Source organism: Hypanus sabinus, chromosome 19, assembly GCF_030144855.1.
Source record: "Hypanus sabinus isolate sHypSab1 chromosome 19, sHypSab1.hap1, whole genome shotgun sequence".
NCBI classification, from domain to species: Eukaryota; Metazoa; Chordata; class Chondrichthyes; order Myliobatiformes; family Dasyatidae; genus Hypanus; species Hypanus sabinus.
Genome location: NC_082724.1, coordinates 30,131,503 through 30,149,026, shown reverse-complemented (window position 1 = coordinate 30,149,026; position 17,524 = coordinate 30,131,503). Strand labels below are relative to the sequence as shown.

The following is a 17,524-nucleotide window of genomic DNA, read 5'->3' as shown; positions in this document are numbered from 1 at the left end:
CTGGCATTTAGGTAATTGAACAGTGCTTTGAAAATCAAGATACATGTCAGCATATGTTGAGAATAAAAGATTAGGGAGCCCAGGTCTTCTGTCTGCTCTAAGATTAGAGATTTGCTGCCTGCTTTCTGTGTTATGTGTCAGGGAGAGTGGAAGAGGTTATCTGCTTGTATTATTCCATATGTGTTCGTGTGAAGACCAGGTCACTGGGAACGCGTTGTAAGGATGTGTTGATGCAACACATAAACTTAACGTGATTTTAAGTAAATATCATTAATATTGAAATAATAAACCATCTATTTGGTCGATGCAGGGAGATAAATGACCACAAAAATTGCTAGAATAATTGACAGGAGTTAGACAAAAAGAAGCACTACAGTTGTTATACAGTAGTTTTAACATGGATTATTTTCTCTGAATCATGTTGTTCTGTCCATGTCAACTGCTTTGATATAATTAACTTTTTTGTCCGCCATGCATTCCAAGCATTAAACTTCTCAGCCCTCATACGTTCTCAGTTACCAATTCAAATAATGAGGAATGACAAGGGAAAGCAACAATCACTCCAAACTCAGCATTATCATAAAGCAATCTCGGTAAATAATTTGTGGAACCTGAAATTGTTCTGCATACTTTTTTTCAAATTGTGTTAATATGGCACTACCCAGGACTTCATGCCTTTTTCGTCCAGAGCCAAGAGGAATTGCTCCTTGAAAGATTCAAAGTACATTTATTATCGAAGAATGAATGCAGTATACAGCTCAGAGATTTGTATTCCTGTAGGCATCCCTGAAACAAAGAAACACCATGGAACCTGTTCAAAGAAAACATCAAACACCCAACATGCAAAAAAGAACAAATTGCGCAAAAGGCAAAAAATGAGTGAAAAATGCACAGAATATTGAAGATCGCATTCCAGCAAACTATCTGCCATCAAGACCCGGCTTCTTGATCGAAGTCTACACTGTTTTCTAGTTATTCACTCACACCTCCTTATTGAAGTAAGAACAGCAGAATTCCTTATGTGTTTATTGTTTATGCTGTTGTGTCCCTAACCGCCCGTGACATACAGATGCAGATGATTCAATTTCCCAGTGTAAGGTGTGCACTCTGAAATGTTCTGATGCCATTTATTGATTTTCATATTTGCACTCAATCACATCGCACCCAAAATGCAGGCACTTCACACTCGAATTTTCTAGCTTATGGATTTTTAAACATATTTTGAAGATGTTTTATTTCATATATGTCAATGTATATTTTAAGGTGCAACGTTAATAAGAAATTTGTAAAAAGAGTCCTGTGGGGGGGGGGAACATAAACTTCCTGTTCAATATTATTAATGTCCTCTATCTGCAACTGGGAAATGAACTAAAATACGTAAACCATAGATACTTTACAACTGAGTCTTGGGAGCTGTATTTCTCTCAGTTCCTGTAGAATTACTGTATTCAATGCGTAAATAGCAGAATTCATATATGTGAAGTATAAATGTTAGTGGAGTGGTGCAGAGCAGCACAGTGGGCCTTTTCCATGCTGTATCTCCAAATATGATAAAATAAATAAATAAACCCAGCAGCGTTGTTTGTCTTCATTATTGCCTGTGGGAATCTGCAGTTCTTCCTGTATAACTAAATTAAAAATAATAAATTGTTCATGTCTTTTGCTTAAAATATTCAAAATAAATGCATGTTGCCTTTCAAAGTTCAAAGTAAATTTATTATCAAACTATGTATGTGTCACCATTGTCTACCCTGAGATGCATGATCTTGCAGGAAATCACAGTAGAATGAAGAATTACTGCACAATGGAATCAGTGAAAATATGCACGCAAAGACTGAGAACTAATGTGCAAAAATACAAATTGTGCAAATACAAAAACAAGTAATATAATAGCTAAATATTTTAAAAAAATAATGCAGAGAACATGAGTTGTGGGATCCTTGAAAGAGAATCCATAGTCAGTGTTCAGTGATCAGTTCAGTGTTGTGGTGATGGTTGAAGTGTTTCTGGATCTGGTGGTGTGGGATCTAAGGCCCGTGTACCACCTTCTCGATGGCAGCGCTGAGAGTGTAGCCCCGATGGTGGGGCTGTTTGATGATGAACGCTACTTTCTTGTGCTTTCAAACCCTTAACTGAACATTCTGAGTTAAGGATGAACATGTTGGTGCACGTTTATCACTTTATCAAGGGAAGTTTAATGACAGGTGATTTTGGGACAAAATGCTGAACAAGCATTGCAGGCAAAGTCAGGTAAACTGCAATGGAAATTTAATTGCAGGCTGGGGTGCAATTAACAAACCAACTTTTATGACAATCCAGAGTAAGCTATAACTTTTGTATTTCACTTGGACATAGGAGGAGTCTATTCAGCCCATAAAATCTGTGCTAGCTCCTGGAGCAATCCCATTCCCTTGTGTGTTTCCCTGTAACCTGTTCTTTCCCACATGTCTATGAATTCTGTTACGATCTCTTCTCTTCCACCTACTGTACACCAGGAGTAATTATTGTAGCTAATGAAACTACCAATGAGCAACTCTTTGGGATACAGGAGGAAACCAGAGCAGTTGGAAGAAACACACACAGTCACAGGCAGTGCAGGCAAACTCCATCCAGAAAGCACTGTCACGATTGAACCCAGGTCGTTAGAGCTGTGAGCCAGCACCATTATCTGCATCACCAGAGTGGCCTATTATTGGAATATACCTGGAGAGTGTATATTGTTACGAGCCCCGTAACTGGATCACTTACCAGCAAAGATCAAGAGGTCCGTTGAAGTCTGATGGTACTATTTTTAAAAGTCTTTATTTACAAAGGGGCACAAAAATAAGATTAAGACAGACATTCAGATAATATACGTCATCAATACTCAATCTAAAAATGCGGGTATAATAATCATCATCAATTAAGCAATAGCTTTATCGTTTGTCTAGGGGATATTGTATTGTCCGATGGAAAGATAAAAGTCACTGTCCTTTCAAGCTGCAGCTCTTTGGGTTTAAGAGAGATGGTTTGAAACTTGCCCGGGTCTTTTATGAGGCCAATCCGTTGAGTCGGGGGAGTTGGTTCCCCGTTGTTAGTTCCAAGTCGTTTTCCGTGGTACCAGCCACCAGCCCCCAGGCAAGGGAACCGAACGCACATTGGCTTCCTTCAAATGGCTTCCCACTACTACGGGATCGCTAGCGTTTCTTCTGGTGCATCTGAGGGGTTGTTCCTACAGCCCCTCTTTTATCTTAACTCACAGGGTAGTAGATGTCAATCAGCTTGGAGTAATGCAATCTCTCTCTCTCAACCAGCCCACTTTGCCCAAGGGCTTGCACGTAGCATAGTCCCCAATCCACAAAATTGTCTCCAGGAGACAATGGCCAGGTCTTTCTCTCTCATTTCCTGAGTCCTCTGACCCAACCCAATAATGCTCTTGCGATTCTCACAAAGGAAGGGGCTACCCCGCACCCTACGGCCCCTCAGAGCTGTGGTACATTCATAACAATATGTGATCTATTTCTGTTACAAAAATATTTTTTGTTAGAATACAGCAACACAAACAGCAGTAGCTCATGTATAAATGCAGAGCAAAGTGGAATGGAGAGTTTGGATGGAGATTTAGAGTTGAGATGGAGACAAACGTGAAAACCCTGCCAAACCCCGGTAGTTCCATTATGTGCCTTCAAGGGATTACGGGCACCCTTTTGGAATTCAAAGTATTTTCGCATTTGTAGATTCAAGACATTAAAAAAAAACTTGGCTATGGGAAATGCAGCAACTCATAATGATATCAAAGGAGAAGTAAATAAAAGTTAATGCAAGAGCAAAGAAAAAAATAGTTGACTGCAGATCCAAAAAATGTGAAACAAAAACAGAAAACTTTACAATTCTCATTCAGGGTATCATGTGAGTAGAGAAGATGGTACTATTCCAGGATAATGAACTCAAAAAGCTTAGAAGACAAATGCCTTACACTGCATAGAAAAGTGAAGGGAGGATGAAATAAAGGATAAGCTTATGGTATTTGGAAATGATAAGAGCCCAACCAGTAGTGGTAGCAGGAAGAGATATAAAGAGACGAACATGGGTAAGGTAGAAGGCTGATAAAGGAAAGCGTTTGAGCTAGGTGATACAGAGCACTTCAGTTACAGTAAGTGGGAAATGTGGCCTTAATTCTTATAAATGGTATTCTCCATTTTACTCTCATTTGCCCTTTCACTCCATTCCAGTGAAGTCAATGTTAACCTTTGGAGCAGCACCGAGTCTTCTAGTTAGATATGTTACAGCCCTCAAGAATCAGCACTGAATGCAACAACTTCAGATAATCAGCCTTTCAAATTTTTATCGTTGGCCATATCTGATGAAAGATCCTCAACATTAACTGAAATTCTTTTCTCCGTACACATGAAGTTTGAATAGCTTTTTTTTCCAGCATCCTCTTTTGTTTCAGATTTCCAATACTTCAACAGTTCCAGCATTGTTTTCTTTCCCCTCTGTCCTCACTAATTTTCTCCTAATTTACATCTGTTCAAGACAAATTAACAGCTATTAACAAACCTTCACTGCCCTCTCAACTGTTACCAGTACCATCTATGTTACTCAGTCTATGCCTAATCAGTCAGTCCCTTTGTATCCTCCATCCCTTTCTCTTGATTGCAACCTAAAACAAGCTAGTTTTATAACATTTTAGAACTCTAAAGAAAGGTTATCGATCTGAAATACTGTCTCTGATTCCCTGTACACATACACTGCCTTCGCATTTCTCCAATTTTTTTTGATTACTTAAAACAAATGTGAAAATTTGTTTCTTCAAACTAACTCAGAAACTAGAGATAAAATAAAAAAGGAAAATTCCTTAGGAAAATATATGCCAGTTACTATAACAATTACTAAAATAAGACTAAATTTTATTTTAGATTGGTATGCTGTTGACAGAAATGTGTTCTAATCGATCAAATATAAATATCACACCCAAGTCCATTGAAGTGTTGAGGGCAGAACCCTGAAGGAAATGCTGTTTTTGTTAACAATTGCTTCATATTTTTGTTCTTGACGAGGTAATTGATTGAGATGACATGGTTTGTATTTCACATAGGTGCCAGCCCAATGTACAAAGTAGTTCATAATTCTGGTAGTATTTAAAATTTATCAAATGTCATACTGGTGTCCAAGAAGAACAGAATGAGATGCCTCAATGACTTTCACCTTGAAGCGGCCACGTCTAATGTGATGAATGTTTTGAGAGGTTGGTCATGGCTAGAATTATCTCCAGCCTGAGCAAGGGCCTGAACCTGCTGCAAATTGCTTATTGCCACAATAGGTCTACAGTGGATGCAAACTCACTACAGTATATTCAAATAGCAATGCTTCGAAAAGGCATCAGCTGATGTTTCAGCCTCATTATATGAAAAAGCGGAGCTGAGTTTTCAAAATCATAAAGTCTTAGAGTTTATCTAATATATACTGAAAGATTATCCTTGATTTTAATTCCAGGAATTTGTGCACACCACTGTACCAATATGTATATTATTTATTTCAACACACATAAAATGCTGGAGGAACTCAGCAGGTCAGGCAGCATCAATAGAAGGAAATGAGCAGTCAACGTTTCAGGCTGTGGCTTGTTTCCTGATTTGATTGGCCTGATTTCTGATTGCATTGAGTTCTGGTGAAGGGTCTCAGTTTGAAATATTGACTGGTTATTTCCTCCATGGATGCTGCTTGTATTGCTGAGATCCTCCAGGATTTTGTGTGTGTTGTCCGAAATTTCCAGCATTTGCAGAACCTCTTGTGTCTCTATTAATTGTTTCAGTTCTATTCTCACATCTTGAACAAGTCTGTGTTCAATATCTAAAATAAAAATGCTGGAAATACTGAGTAGGTCAGGTGTTTGTGGAAAATGAAGGGGAGTTATTGTTTCCGATTGATGACCTCCATCAGAACTCTTATCTACTCAATGTATATAGAAGTTTAATATTTGGAATAAATTTATTAGAAAAAGTTTAAAATGCTTTATTCTGAAGCTCTTTTTTTTCTTTTGGATCGAAGGTCATAAAAGTAGCCAAAATAAAGCCAAGTGGAATAAAGGACTATCCAGCAATACTTTGTCTGATCTGGAAAGCCTCAGAAATAGTGTTGCGATGCACAATTTAGCTGGTATGGATAACAAAACTACTGGAACAGGAAGACACAAACGAACAAAACGATTTTTGTCATATCCCCGATATGTTGAGGTAATGGTTGTTGCCGATAGCAGAATGGTTGAACATCATGGAGCAAACTTACAACATTACGTTCTCACTTTAATGTCCATTGTAAGTACCACTATTATGATTATATTGTACAGAATGTAGTCTGTTTCAATGAAAGCTAGTTAAATAAGCAGGCCTCCAATGCATTAATTAATAAAATATCAGAATTTTGTTGTCTATCCTTGCTCTGCAGATTTAGTATGCCAACTCAAATAGTTTTGTCTGATTTCAGTTCAAGATATTTTTTTAAAAAATGAATACTTCTTGAAATTTTCAGAATTAATTTTATGAAACAAATAAATCAATATTGTTGGAAGAATGGTTTTTTAGGTTATAACTGTTCATCTAACCTAGCAAAAGTGCAAAAAAGAACCTAAAATAGCAATCTTACAAACATTCCACAGTTATGCATGTACAGTGACTGGAAAATTAGTTTAATCTTTTAAATCTACACTCCTCATTAGAATTTTATTTTTATTTAGTACTATAATATGTCACTAACATTTTGACTTTTATTTGTTACAGGTGGCCACTATCTATAAAGACCCAAGTATAGGAAACCTTATAAATATTGTAGTTGTGAAATTAGTTATTATAAATAGTGAACAGGTAATTTTTCAGTTAGGTATGTTTTTTCATTTAAAGTGGAATTAAAATACTGCAAATAATAACTTAGTTCTTGATATTTGTTTTTATATAATCCTCAGGATGGTCCATTTATATCATTCAATGCTCAAACAACGTTAAAAAACTTCTGTATTTGGCAACAAAAACAGAATAATGCGGATGAAAATCACCATTCTCATCATGATACAGCGGTGCTTATCACAAGGTAAGTTAAAATATTGTTGCATTGCCCAGCAGATGTTACACCCCTCAGGAATCAGCACTGAATGCAACAACTTCAGATAGTCAGCCTTTCAAGTTTTTATTGTTGGCCATATCTGATGAAAGATCCTCAACATTAACTGAAATTATTTTCTCCGTACACATGAATTTTGATTAGCTTTTCTCCCCAGCATCCTCTTTTGTTTAGAATTTCCAATACTTCAATAGTTCCAGCATTGTTGTGTTTTCTTTCCCCTCTGTCCTGACTAATTTTCTCCTAATTTACATCTGTTCCAGACAAATCAACAGCTATTAGCAAACCTTCACTGCCCTCTCTACTGGTACCATCTGTGTTACTCAGTCTGTACCTCATCAGTCAGTCCCTTTGTAGAATCTCTTTTAGCAGGTACTTTGCCATTCTACTGACTTCAGTTACCGATAGAATTACGGCATTGATTGAATGATTTTGCAGAAGTCCCGTGTAATAAGTAGGAATTTGAAATCATCACACTAATTCTGTTTACCATTCAGTTCCTTTTCTATTAACATGTGATTCCCTAAGTTTCTTTTATGCTTTCTTCTTTATTCCAATTTATAAGTAATTACCTTTTAAAGTCCTTTCCAAAACTTAACTATTCTATTGATTTCACATTTTCATTCTACAAAATGTTTCTGCTCATTTTCAATCATTATAATTTTAATTTAAAATGTATTTTTTAAACAAAATCCAAAACAATTTCTCATTTCAGAGTCAGTACTGTTATCACCAAACAGCTGATGTAACTTCCCATATGCATAGAATTGTAAGTTTGCAGTTTTAAAGTTTTTAGAACAAGTCAGAACCAGAATCAGATTTATCATCACTGACATGTTTTGTGAAATTTGTTGTTCTGCAACAGCAGTACAGTACAGAAATAAAATACACTATAAATTACAATAAGAAAAATAATTAAATAAACAAATCAATTAAACAAATAACTAGTGCAAAATTAGATCAAAACTAGTGAGTAGTGATCATGGGCATTCAGAGATCTGATGGCAGAGGGGAAACTGTTCCTAAAACATGAAGCATGTGTCTTCAGGCTTCTGCTGGTAGTAATGAGAAGTGATTGCCGAACAACGAGTAACTCTTTGTGGAAGGAGTTAACATGGGACTAGAAAGAAATTAGTCTGTTTATATTTTATTTAGGTCCATTCAAATTACCTTTGGTAAACAAATCACTTTACATTTCTTTTCCACTTCACTCAAAATCATTATAACTTTACATGAAATTTATAAGGTATCGTGCGTAAATGGAACAAAATTCTCTTCAAATTTTGAGCATTGAATCAAATATGTGTTTTCCTTTAGGCAAGACATTTGCAGAGCTCGTGATAAATGTGACACATTGGGTAAGTCTTGGCTTTATTATGCTCTTGGTATAAACAATATTTGTTTTATTTTGTTATTCTGAGCTGATCTAGTAAATTGTTTATTACATGAGTTCAGTGCCTCTGTCTTTGTGTCATGTTTGGATTATCTTGGTAGGTGAAAGAGAAGAGGTTTATTTAGATTACAGAGAGTAAAATTAATCAAGATGCACATCCATCATTACATTTAATTATATTAAGATTCGTTACTGTTCCATGCCATGCCAAGACCACATTTCAGTAAACTAGATCACTTGGCTGTTCTTCTCCTCCTTGCATACAGGCAGAGCAAAACTCCAGAGATTAGAACAACAAAGAGGTGGTTGCAGGAGATAGAGGAGTGGCTAAGTGACTATGGGATTACTTCGAGTCAGTGAATTGGGCCTAGTTTAAGAAATTATATGGGGATCTGAACGAGTACACCATGACTGTAACGGACTTTATTAAAATAGCTGTAGATGAGTGTGTCCCCACAAAATCATTCGAAGTCCTCAGCAATCAAAAGCTCTGTATGAACTGTGAGATCTGAAAGCTACTGACAGCCAGATCAAAGGCAGTGAAGTCTGGTGACCAAGAGAGTTACAAGTGATCCAGGTATGATCTCTGGAAAGCCATCTCATGGGTGAAGTGGCAATTATGGACAAAATATTGATCAATGAAGGATGCTCTAAAGACGTGACGGCTTGAATACTATCACCTCTTATAAAGTTTAATCTGGTGAAACAGGAGCTCAGCAGGGCTTCTAGATGAGCTCAATGCCTTCTATGCTCGCTGTGACCATCAGAACACGGGGAAGCATCACGAACTCCCACGTCCCCTAAAATCCCATGATTTCAATCGTTGAAGCTGACGTGCGAGCCTGGCCTTCGGGATGGTGAATCCACGAGAAGCATCCAGCCCAGATGGATTAGCTGGTCAAGTACTAAAGATCTATATTGATCAACTGACTGGTGTGTTCACGGAGATCTTTAACCTCTCGCTTTGGCATTGTATTGTACATACCTGCCTCAATGACTATTACCCAGGAACACTTGCACCCACGGTGATGAAGTGTTTTGATAAGTTGTTGATGAAAGATATCGACTCCTGCCTGACAGCAAATTAGATCCACTCCAGTTTGCCTACTGGAGCAACAGGTCCTCCCAGATGCCATCTCATTGGCCCTGGAACATCTGAACAGCAAAGGTGCATATATCAGGATGCTCTTTATTGACTACAGCTCAGGATTCAATACTAATCAATAATCTTCAAGACCTTGTCTCCATACCTCTTTGTACAATTGGATCCTCAATTTCCTCAATTGCACACCCGTGTCAGTTTGGATTAGCGACATCTCCTCTATGATCTCCAGTAGTACAGGTGCACCACAAGTCTGTGTGCTTAGTGACCTGCTCTGCCCGCTTTACCCTTATGACTGTGTGGGTAAGCACAGCTCCAATGCCATACTCAAGTTTGCTGACGATACTCTGTCATAGGCCGAATCACAGGTGGTTGCAAATCAGCCTATAAGAGGGAGAATGAGTGGTGTCACAACAGCAACCCCTTACTCATTGTCAGCAAGTCCAAGGTGCTGATAATAGACTTCAGGAGAAGGAAGCCAAAGGTCCAGGAGCCAGTGCTCATCGGAGGATCAGAGGTAGACAGAGTCAGCAACTTCAAATTCCTTGGTGTTATTATTTCAGAGGACTTGTCCCGGGCCCAGCACGTAAGAAAAATGCATGCCAGCGACTCTACTTCCTAGGAGTTACGGAGATTCGGCATGACATCTAAAACTTTGTCAAACTTACATAAACATGTGGTGGAGAGTATAATGATTGGCTGCATCACAGCCTGGTATGGAAAAGCCAATATTGTGAATGGAAAATTCCTACAAAATGTAGTGAATAAGGCCCAGTCTGTCACGGGTAAAGTCCTCCCCATCTTTGCGCACATCTAGATGAAATGCTGTTGCAGGAAAGCAGCATACGTCATCAACGACCCCCTCCACCCAGGACTTTTCTCTCTTCTCACTGCTGCCATGAGGAAGAGGGTACAGGCACCCCAGGATTCAAACCACCAGGATCAGGAACAGTTACTACTCCTCAACCATCAGGCTCTTAAACCAAAGGGGATAACTTCACTCAACTTCACTTGCTTTATCATTGAGATGTTCCTGAAATCAATGGACTCACATTCAAGGACTCTTCAGCTAATGTTCTCAATATTTATTGGTTATTTGTTTATTTATTATTATTTCTTTTTGTATTTGCACAGTTTGTTGTCTTGCACTCTGGTTGAGTACCCCAGTTGCATGGTCTTTCATTGATTTTGTTATTGTAATCATTTTAAATATTTATTGAGTATGCCCACAAGAAAATGAATCGCAAGATTGTATGTGGTGACATATATGTACCTTGACATTAAAATTTACTTTGAACTTTGTTAATGAATACAAGGACAAAATGTGCGTTTACTTCTAATGAACACTAACCCAGAATGAAATAATGTACAGGACTGGATGATAAGATGTTAAAACTAACTTAAATTGATTGATTTTAAATTGAAGCAAAATTGCATGTGTATTATTATATTAATTTCTAAACCAATTTATTCAATTATTTTTCTGTGGAAAATTAATTGAAAATCACAATGCACAATGTCAATCTAACATTTATTTGAAGTGTTTTGATCATGTTCCTCTTTCTGAAAAGATTGGAGAATAATCTTTGCTTTTGGATTTATTATAGGTTTGGCAGAGCTTGGAACCGTATGTGATCCTTACAGAAGTTGCTCCATCAGTGAAGATAATGGATTGAGTACTGCTTTCACAATAGCCCATGAACTTGGCCATGTGTAAGTCATTGACAAGTTATTTCAATGTTCATGTTTTATATGATTTTTCGTAGAAAATCGTCGTGCTTTGATAGTTGAGTTAAATTGGACAATGTTCCCAACAGATGTGTTTTCCTTTTTTAGTAACAACTACAAAAGCAACTTAAATAGAGAGATACACCCAATAGCATAGCATAATCTAAAAATAACCTTGATGACATAGAAATAGAGCTTGGTAAAAATTTGCGGAAGTGTAAAGTGAGGGTGGTGACAAGCCGGTGGAAATAAAGAAGAGAATTTCAGAATGGGGAGCCAGGCAGCTGAAGGTCTGAGGATTGCTTGGGTGATGGGAATGTCAGAAACTCACAGGATTCACAGGTATACATTCAGTAATTGAGGAGGTGATTGTGATGAAGATTTGGCTTTGCTGGAGGTTGCAGATAAGGAAAGGTGCAAAAATGTGAAAGAATTCAAAAATCAAAATAACATTATATCAATTTCTCCTAATCATCATTTCCTCCCCCTCCCTTCTTCTTCTATTTTCCACTCTGCCTTTTTAACTCTTTTCACCTGCCTTTCACTTCCCTTGGGTCCTCTCCTCCTTCCTTTTCTCCTAAGGTCCACTCTCCTTTCCTGCCAGATTTCTTCCTCTCCAGTTGTTCACCTTTCCCACCCTCTTGGCTTCACCCATCACCTTCAAACTATCTTCATACCTTCAAGCTATCTTCATTCCGTTCCTCCCACCTTCTTATTCTGGCATCTTCCCCCTTCCGTTTCAGTCCCAAAGAAACGGCCTGAAACATCAACTGGTTATCATTTTCATAGATGCTGCCTGACCTGCTGAGTTCCTCCAGTATTTTGTGTGTGTTGCTTTATAAATTTTAAGTTTTATCCTAGAATTCTGGGAATGATTTTAGGCCAAGGAAAATAATATTGGACAATATGGTTCTATCTTTCTTCAGTTCTCTCTCCAGTCACATTTAAAGAAAGTATTTTTTTCTTAAAAATGTTCCCCTATCACTGCAATACAGCTGTTAGAGTCATAGTGCACTACCGCACAGAAACAGGATGTTGGCCTCTTTAGTCCATGCTGAGCTGTTATTCTTCCTATTCCAGACTTAGACCATAGCTTTCTTCACGCTTCTCATCAATGTTCTTATCCAAATTTCCTTTAACTGTTGAAGTCAAACTCACATCCACTACTTCTGCTGGTAGCTCATTCCTCACTTGTACTACCCTCTGAGTGAGGACGTTTCTTCTACAGGTTCCCCTTAAATATTTCACTTTTTGCCCTTAACCTCTGATCTCTGGTTCTTTCTTAAGAAAAGGGATCAGAGAAGTTGTGCTGAACTGCCCCTAACCGCACCCACTGCTGTGATGCAGCCTTTTGTTGTAGATATCTCTAACCCATTCTTCAACCTGTCAGTCATATTATTTGTATGAAATGGTGGAAGAACTTTGTGAGGCACTTGGTGTACAAACTGCAAGACCTTTGAGCAATCCATTCTTCTAGACTTCCCAACCTTAATCACAATTATTCATTAGCCTTGATAACATACCTTAATTCTAGGATACACGAGGAAATCTGCAGATGCTGGACTAGTCCTGACGAAGGGTCTCGGCCCAAAACGTCGACAGTGCTTCTCCCTCTAGATGCTGCCTGACCTGCTGCATTTCACCAGCATTTTGTGCGTGTTGCTTAATCTTAGGGTAGGTGTACATAAAAAAAATGATTGTACAAATATAGACTCAATTTCACAGCATGTAAGTGTGTTCTAATTGTAAAGGAGTTTTAGGCCAGACCAGGATTTTCACATACAGTATACAGCATAATTTAAGGAACTCAGTTTTCTTGCATTGTCCATTCCAGTCTAAACATCTGACTGTCTCATGCTTCTTAAGCCTCCCAATAATACATTTGCTTAAATCATAATGAGACCACTAGCCCCCTTTAAAATATACGTGCTATAATATATCCCTTGCTGAGATGCTTGCTTGCCTTTACTTGGTCCAAAGCACCTGGATAATGATAAAGTACTAAGAAATAAATTCTGGAAAACATGGATAAGTTAGCTATTTCTGCAACTGAGAACAATAATTTTAGTATTTCCTTCAGTATTGATATGAACATTGTGGTGTCAACTTGAGTGACAGCACAAGAAGATTTATCAGCACCTCCATTCATTACATCACCACCTCCTTACCACAGTTAGGGTAGACCTGGAGCCAGAATACGAAGTAAAATATGTTAATTTTCTTTATTCTACTGAAGGAGAAACAGCACTGGAGAGAACAGAAGTCTCATGAATATTAGAGGAATGGAATCTACTAAAACACCAGGAAGAATGTTTTGGGCAACTGATAGAAGTACATTTATTCAGAAAGGCAATAGGTTACCTTTGCTTTCTACTCATAAGGCTTTGCAAATATGTTTATGTGGTTATGAAGGTGATTATCACACTTAAATGACTCCAGTTATTTCAGACAGCAGGGGGAGCTTTGTAATAACAACCAGGTTGGTGAGCTGAATATGTGTCTCAGGTGACTCAAACTTTGCAGGAGGGTTAGTGATTTCATCATCAGTGGCATCCCTGATTCATTGCAAGTTATTAAAGAAAAAATACTCAGGTATTTTATCAAATGGACCTTCTAGGAAAAAATTTAAAGAATTCATGTAACAAAAAAATTTTCACGTTCAAGAAATCCTCTACGAGTTTATGTTTAGCTGGGAGCTGCATAGTCCTTGATCCCTTCTACAATTATCTTTCAAAAATTTTGCCCTCTGAATAAAGGCAGGGATATATTCTGAGCAACACATTTCATTGAGTAATAATGGCATTTAGCATTAATATGGTCTGAGTAGCTATGGAGAACCAATACAAAGCAAAATGCTGGTTCTCAAGTGCCACAAAAGAAACTGAAATGGGCAGTTTTAAATTGTACTCCAAATAGTGTGCTGTATGTTAAAATTTTAGTGGTCACAAAATTCCGAAGTGTGAGACAGCTGGGATGCAGCTGTAGTTACATTCAGAGGAGAGCAGCTTGGGGAGAGCTGTGTTATGTCCTTCATTCAGAAGATTCAGGATATTCCTCCGGGATTGCTACATCTGAGCAAAAGTCTTCACGGATGATTGTGTAACACAGTTTACTTTTGGCACCAGCATACTTCCCTTCCCCATTTTCAAATAAAAGAACAGTTCCTGAATTCCGCAAGAGTATTACACCTCAATACATCTGCTCTTTTCATTATCTAATTGAATAAATCAACCAGAAATAACACAATTCCCAGTCTGAATCCAAATGCCATAAATGATTCCAAAAAGCCAGAGCTTTATATTTATTCCAACTCCTTGACCTTCCCGGTATTTGTATCGTTTTCCCAGGTCTGTGACAGTATGCGAATACAAAGAATCTCTTTAAATCAATTGCTAAATTCTTCGTCTCAATTTCAATTCAGTTTTTTATCATTTCGCATTAGCCCTTGCAATTTTAAAATATGCCATAAATCTCATTCAATTTACCTGAATTTGAATAAGTCTGATGGTCTATTAAATACATAAACATCACATTTTGCAAGATGTGGCATACTAAGATGAATATTGAATTTTGAAAGTCTTTCAAAACCTTTCCACCATTTGAAAGGAGGGCCCCCAGCTTACTGTCCCTGAAAATTAAGTCTCTGGGTATATACCCTAATCCTTTTAGTGTCAGGGTCACTGGTCCTATTTGCTACTCCTGCCAGGTTTTAAATCTCTCTACAGGCATCCACTTCCATTAATACACTGTCATATAAAGATGCCTTCACACGCATTGACTTACTCTTCATCACTCCTATTTTGTCCTGTGTTCTGCTCTACCTGCTGGCTTTTAAATTGCTCTGCAAACCAATTTGTTACTTGCCACGCTGACCACACTGTTTCATCAAATTATATTTCTCTCTTCCATTCTGCTCAGTCACCCTCCCTTCTCCCAGTAAAATAGCAAAGAGGCACTAACATATTAGGCTAAATGAAATTTTCTCATGGCACTCACACATAGAGGAGATTTGTTTTTGGCAGTCTTGGCTGTACCATCTGTGACAGTGGGTCCTTTTCACACACATGGGGAGCCCACTGCTTAGTGGATCAATCATTCAAGCAGCAGCATTGACGTCGTGTGCATCCTTTGGCAAGATCATATTACCGTCTCAGCCAAGGAATGGGGGGAGGGGTATCTGGACAAACCAGGGAAAGAAAAATGAGAGGAGGTTTGTTGCACGTTTATCTCCTTTTGGTAAAGTGAAAAAAAGGAGGAAGAATGTAAATTTGCAGTTTTGTTTGGAATTAAAGTCATAGAAAAATACATCACCGAAAAAGAGGCCCTTCGGCCTATTAATTTTTTAAAATTTATAAGTTGAGTGCTTCATTCCAGAATGGCTCACCACATTTAAATACAATTTTACACAGAGTTTTAAATTCATTTGACTTACAGCTGAGTCCAGGAGCTTGATAATAGGAGGAGGTGTATAACTCGCAGCCTGCTCAGACTTTCAATAAAATGCTGGCTGCTCACCTTTGAATCTATCAGTTGCTCAACCTACACAGCTCTCCACAGAGAGAACTGAGAAAAGCATTCTTCATCCAAGTCTCAATGTACAGTCCTTACTTTGACATGTGCCCTCTCATTCTCAGCATCTCTCCTGTCAAATAATCTCAGACATTTATATATTTCAATAAAGATCACTTCTTATATTTATAAACTCCAAAGGGTATAGACACATTACGATGTATGGTAACAATCCTTTAGGATTGCCTAGTGAACCGTCTCCAAAATGTCTCAAATGCAAGTAAATTCTTCCCTGAGTAAATATTACAGAAGAAGTTAAAAAAAAATTAACAATCAGAGATTAATAATGGAATTAAATTCTCAAGAACCTATGAAAATGTAAAACATTCTATAATCTTCATTAAAAGTAAAGAATGGTTTGATGGCAGTAAGGCCATTAAGGGATATATAATAGAGTATCAAAAACATTGGGAAGATAGCAGGCTTGTTAAATCAGTATTTTGCTTAAGTATTTACCAGAGATTTGGAGTAGGTGTTCATGATATTGGCTGATGAAATGAAGAATGAATTAAATGCATCTAAAATCAAAACAGCAAATGCATTAAGACAGCCCTCTCACTGTGGAAGGAGCATTATCCGTCTCTCCCTTGCTAATGAGAGAGAGTGATCGTGCGATGTCGAAAACGTTGGAGTGAACAGTTAGTTTTTGATGTACTGTTGACTGCAGCTCTCTTTTAGAGCTTTGCTGTGGCTGGTACGGTGGGTGGTGGGAATGCTGATGCTTTATGCTCGAATGAGGGGGGAGGATTGATACTGCTTGCTGCTGCTTGTGCATGGGAGGGGGCAGGGGACTTTGAGGTGCTTAAGTTTTTCTCTGTCATTCATTCTTTGGGGTTTTTCTGCTGTTTGGAGGATGTCTGTGGAGAGTGAGAATTTCAGGTTGTATATTGTATACATTCTCAGATATGAAATGGAACCATTGAGGCATTGGTGAGGATAAAATCTCTGTTCCAGTTGGATTGTATCTATGCATTGTAGATAAATGGAAAGAAAAGCTAGTAAGGGTTTTGATATACATATTCAGTAATTCCTTAGAAAAATGTATAGTGCCAGACAACCAGCAGATAAATGATGTAATAAAGTGAAACTCCTATAACTGTCAGTCTCAACATCTGGCTCCCCTTGTCCCCATGACTCTGAAGCCCCAGATCCTGCACTCCCTTTTACTCACAGGTAACCCGGTTCCAGTGTTCACTTTAGCATTTCAGGGTCAAGTTCCTGTGCTGCCTCAGCTTTGAAAGAGTAGCTGCAGACAGATTGTTTCCATTTATGGTGAAGAAGATAATCAGATGTCACTGTTATAGGGTGCTCACCGAGTATTTCAGGATTTGAAAGGAACTTATTTGTGCACAGAGTAGTGGATTCCAGTGTCACCGTGGATAGTTGGGGCAAAACTGGTATCTGTGGAAGAGGGGAATAGAGAATTCCAGTGATATTGCTGAGGAATACTAAGAAGAAGCTTGAGGGCATCATAAATAGTGATGTGAACTCATTGGGCCGATTGAAGAAAGCAAAGACAGATTGAGTAAAAGCTGTTCAAAATTGCTATGTCAAACTGCCGTTCATTTGCTATTTCAATGCTTTATCTCATACCCACTCTGGTTGTCTGCCTATACCATTCAGTGTCATTGCAATGA

General features: G+C 38.0%; 1 protein-coding gene across 2 annotated transcripts in view; it reads left to right on the top strand.

Moving 5' to 3' along the window:
- LOC132377844 (A disintegrin and metalloproteinase with thrombospondin motifs 9-like) overlaps nt 1-17,524 on the top strand; it is a 249,369-nt gene that overhangs the window by 32,893 nt on the left and 198,952 nt on the right. For both annotated transcript variants that reach the window (XM_059944273.1, XM_059944271.1), the window contains exons 4-8: nt 6,031-6,296; nt 6,759-6,842; nt 6,941-7,065; nt 8,413-8,453; nt 11,198-11,303. In XM_059944273.1, coding sequence (XP_059800256.1) covers nt 6,031-6,296; nt 6,759-6,842; nt 6,941-7,065; nt 8,413-8,453; nt 11,198-11,303 — 622 coding nt within the window. The remainder of the gene's footprint in view (nt 1-6,030; nt 6,297-6,758; nt 6,843-6,940; nt 7,066-8,412; nt 8,454-11,197; nt 11,304-17,524) is intronic.